The 4,590-nt window shown below is 45.3% G+C and overlaps 1 protein-coding gene across 1 annotated transcript; it reads left to right on the plus strand.

Annotated features, from left to right (window-relative positions):
• Positions 1 to 1,524: 1,524 nt before the first annotated feature.
• On the plus strand, positions 1,525 to 3,374 carry LOC119450104 (elongation of very long chain fatty acids protein AAEL008004). The gene has a single exon (XM_037713469.2). It carries the CDS (start codon positions 1,673 to 1,675, stop codon positions 2,552 to 2,554), a length of 882 nt encoding a protein of 293 aa, XP_037569397.1. The 5' UTR covers positions 1,525 to 1,672; the 3' UTR covers positions 2,555 to 3,374.
• Positions 3,375 to 4,590: the final 1,216 nt, after the last annotated feature.

Here is a 4,590-nt window from a genome sequence, read left to right on the forward strand (position 1 = left end):
GACGTTCAGTTCTAGCTTTTGAAACTCTGAATGGTTCTAACAAAACAGATTCGACTCTCTACTTCCTTCGAGCGAAAGTTTTGCTAACAAGTGGTTTCACATGGATGGTTAGTGATAAACCTGGGTGCTTGACGAGGCGGCGCATCCTTCATGTTCTAAAGGTTCTTGGACAAAACCGGTTCTTCCAACGTCGAAGCTCTGCTTACAACTGCAGGAAAAACAAAATACGAAAAAATAAAGGGACGCGAAAAACTGACAGACAGACGGTAAGCTTTGTTAAGGAAAATATTCAGACTATCCTTGTTTTTCTTCGGTTAAGCTCTTAAAATTTCATGCTGTAGCCGACGCACAATTGAAGCTGACTTCATTAAGATATATCCACTGAGTCGCTGAATTTCTTTTACTAGAATAATGATGGTGATGACGTCCTTTTTATAAAAATGACTGCTTTTGCACTTTGTGGATGCTTGCGCACTGTTTCTTACCTTGAAATGCTACATGAAAACCTTGAAAACGACAATTCAAGACATTGTCAGGAAGAAGCTATCTATTTAGTTTGAATTGTGACTTCTAGCGCTTACGCAGTATGAGAGAAGGAGCTGTATCAGAGATTCAAAGTGTTATGCCACTAAATCCGAAATACTTGAGCATTTCACTTTGCACTATAGCTGTCGGGATTTGGCAGATTGCCAAGCGCTCAACATGTGTAGCACAGGGGTCGGAGTAAAGCAAGTAAAATACGCCAGAAGATATGTAGCCTCAAGTATTACTTCAAGTATTTGAGAAATTCGCACTGACGCAATAATTTATCAGTTCGTTCAATTAAGCACACTCGGTAACAAAATATTTTCTCAGACCAACGGTGCCTATATTGTTAAGAAGCTTCTAGGGTGGCAAACATTCTTATGGGTGTTATATTGTGGCAGGAAGCAAATTAGGAAAGCCCCTTCGGGAAGTTCAGCCAAGGAACGTAACTCGGGGGTAATGTTTACGTCACAAAGGCAGAGGCCGGTTCAGAGACTCATACGGACTCTGCGCGCCACGGTTTATAAGGAGCACACAAACTTATGGAGTCTGCAACCTCACGCCTTCACAACGATAGTGTAGTGATAACACGCACGTTACGGAGCAGAAACATAGACACTTAAATGAGGGCGTCGTAAGACGTGAGAGGTGCGCTAAGGCTGTCATTCACTCCTTTCTTAATTTTTTTTGTCCGACCCTGGGAGTAATGAAAACTAGATGACGCTTTCAGCCTAAACAGGCCCGCAAATTTAAATCTTGGCGACAGGGAAAAAAAAAAGTACACAAGCCTCATTGTCTTCGAGGCGCAAAACGAGTTAAGCATCTCCCTCGTGTGCGCAGACGTTCCAGGAACACAAAAAAATAAACTGCCCTCCACGGACAAGCGTGCGCGCTACGCAAAAAACACCCTTGCCCACGCCGAGTTTCTTTTGTCTGAGGCCAGCGAGGGTTGCGGCTGCTGCGCGCGAGTAGGCATGTCACTGGCATCGCCCGCTCCTGTAATTGAAAGCGGTGATATAAGAGTGAGCGCTATGCATCTCTACCGTTGCTCAGCCCGCTTTCCTTCACCGGGTGGACACACGTGTTTCGCGGGAGTTCTCGAAAGTGTCTGACAGCTCGCTGAGCTGCTACAACGGTGCCTGCCATCATGGAGGAGGGCATCGTGATGCACACCGTACGTCAGCTGATGACCATCAGGGATCCGCGCACCAAGGATTGGAAGCTCCTGCACAATCCCAGCTTCATCGTCCTCCTGTTGGGAGGTTACCTGTACATGGCCAAAGTGTGGGGTCCCAAGTTCATGAAGCATCGGAAACCGTACGAGCTGAAAGGCATCATTCGAACTTACAACCTGTTTCAGGTGCTGTCAAACATCTACTTCTTGTACAGGATCATCTACTACTCCTTCTGGGCGGCCGGTTACAGCCTGTTCTGCCAGGGCCTGACGTACAAAGCCGACGAGAACTCCCGGCATCTCCTGAATGCCTACTACTGGTACTTCCTCGTCCGCGTAGCCGACTTTATGGACACGCTGTTCTTCGTGCTTACCAAGAAATTCTCCCACATATCGGTGCTTCACGTGACCCACCACACCATAGTCGTGTTCAACGGGTGGATGTTTCTGCAGTTTGGCCCCGACGGACAGGCCGTGTTCGGTGTGTGCCTAAACGCCTTCGTGCACATCATCATGTACGTCTACTACTTTCTCGCTTCCCTCGGCCCCTCCATCCAGAAATATCTGTGGTGGAAGAGGTACCTGACCCGGATACAGATCGTACAGTTCTTCATAATGATTGTTCACGCGTCTATCCCAATTTTCGTTGACTGCGGTTATCCGGTCGTGTTGCTCTGCATCGGAATTCCACAAGTCATCCTGATCCTGGGCCTCTTCTTGAACTTTTACGTCCAGGCGTACCTTAGCCGCTCGTCAGGCGGTCCTCCCAGTACGCCAGCTCCTCGGCTACACAGCGAAAATGGACACAGTCACCACGCTAACGGCAACAACGTGGACACGAAGAAAGAGTTGTAGAAAATAGCCCTCACGTCGCGAGCCCTTTTTCCTATTTTCGGTTGTGCAATTTTTGAGACAGTAAGTTCAAATGGGACCTGTAAGCTTTCAGGTGCTGTGGAGCAAACGTCCCGTCTTGTTTTCGTGTTGTGTTTGTGAAGATTTTTGCGAACGCATTTTTTTTTGGGTGACGCCCTTGGGCCCACTGAACTGTTGCGAGCGTGTATGAGTGCCTGCTCGGAAGCGACAGGAGAGCGGCAGCACGCGAGCTTTACGCCCGCGTAAAACATCTAACAGAGCGTGTTTTCTATCGCCATAATCGAATTGTGCGTACACATTTCGCCAACGATCACCGTATAGGAGTTACATTACACGTTATTCGTGATATGTGAAGAAGCTACATGGCAGTGTAAATAAGCACGTGTTTAGCAATGTACAGCTACAGAGGAAAAAGATTAGCACAAGTGACCGATGACCGGAGCAGGGAAATTTCGGTACGTGGCGCTCTGGTTCCCGTGCACACCGGTATCTATAAAGTGCCAGATGATTCATGTTTGAAAGAGGGAATGCCTGACACTCTCGTGTTTGGCGTGCAAACGAACAACATAGCCACGTACCGCAATTTATCTGCTTGGGTGATCGGTCACTTGTGCCAATCTTTTTCCGCAGCAGCTGTACAGCATATAAAGCTGCCATATGCACTCTTTGGCACCCTCGTCACTGAGAATGTCTGCACTCTTGATGTATTTGTCTATTTAAAAAAACAAGCCCTGACGCCAAGAGCTTTAATACATCCTGCTACACTGTGATGAGCCAAAGAAACGAAAAAAAAATACCGATAGCAGAGTTCTTGTCTCTTTGTTGAGAGAAATTTTCAACTGTAGTAGTGTACTGAAGATAAAATTTGTTAATGTCGTAACTCCTAAATATGGTTGAAGAGGAAACGCTCTGGCTAGCCTTTTACATTCCTGATATTTAAAGTTGAACCAGCTGGCATATTTTTTGTCATGTGGTAACTTACGTCAAGATTCAATCGGTCTTCCGAAAACATTGTGTGATGGAAGAAATCATATGAAACGGTAGGACATGAGGGTACACGCGTTTACAGGAACGCTATGTTTTACACTGTGTGTAATGTGGCATATGAAGGCCGACATTCACACCTAATTGTACATAAGCTTCTTGTACCGACAGCGTTCACGATATTTGTGTCCACCATATTGTTATAGTTGGACTTTGTTCACAACATCAGCACTGTTACCAGTGCTTGAAGATCTGCTCGTGGCTATACCTTCGTTACGGGGAGAACGAAAAAAGCAGTTTGTGTGTGGAACTGGCATGTACTTTTTAAAAGACAGAAACTGTTTGGTCGTAGTGTTTGTCTCTCAGAACATGTGTGATATGTAAATAAACTGTACATTAGCGAGTAACATCACTCTTTATCGGACAACACCCGCCCACGCTTTCAATTACTGTGGTATTTTAGATATTCAAAAAGGCACATACACACCATTCGGGCCAATCGCGTGGACCGTAGCAGAAACTAGAGAGAGGTTTCGAGCTCACCGATGGGCTGAATTTGTCTTTCATTTCATTTTCTGAAGGGGCATTGGCGAACGTGTTTAGTTCATCTATGATGGATGACTAAAACTTCTAAATTTCCAAAGTGACCATGTGTTACTGAGTAAACTCAGCATGCATGTTAGAAAACAACATAGTAGCGAAATAGGGGCGGGCGGCGAAGTTATGATAAAATTCTGGCACCGTTTCTTCCTGACGTTACAGCTTGTGGCGACGTGTGGCTGAGCGTGGCGGAGGATAATAAGCTGTATATATATATATATATATATATATATATATATATATATATATTCGTATATACATAATCATATCATAAGAAGCCTACAAACATAGACACCAAGGACACTATAGGAGAAATTACGTGTACTTACTAATTGAAATAAAGAAATGATAAATTAATGCAAATGAAAGTGGATGAAAAAACAACTTGCCGCAGGTGGGCAACGATCCCACGTCCTCGATTTCGCGTGCGATGC

This window comes from Dermacentor silvarum, chromosome 4, assembly GCF_013339745.2.
Source record: "Dermacentor silvarum isolate Dsil-2018 chromosome 4, BIME_Dsil_1.4, whole genome shotgun sequence".
NCBI classification, from domain to species: Eukaryota; Metazoa; Arthropoda; class Arachnida; order Ixodida; family Ixodidae; genus Dermacentor; species Dermacentor silvarum.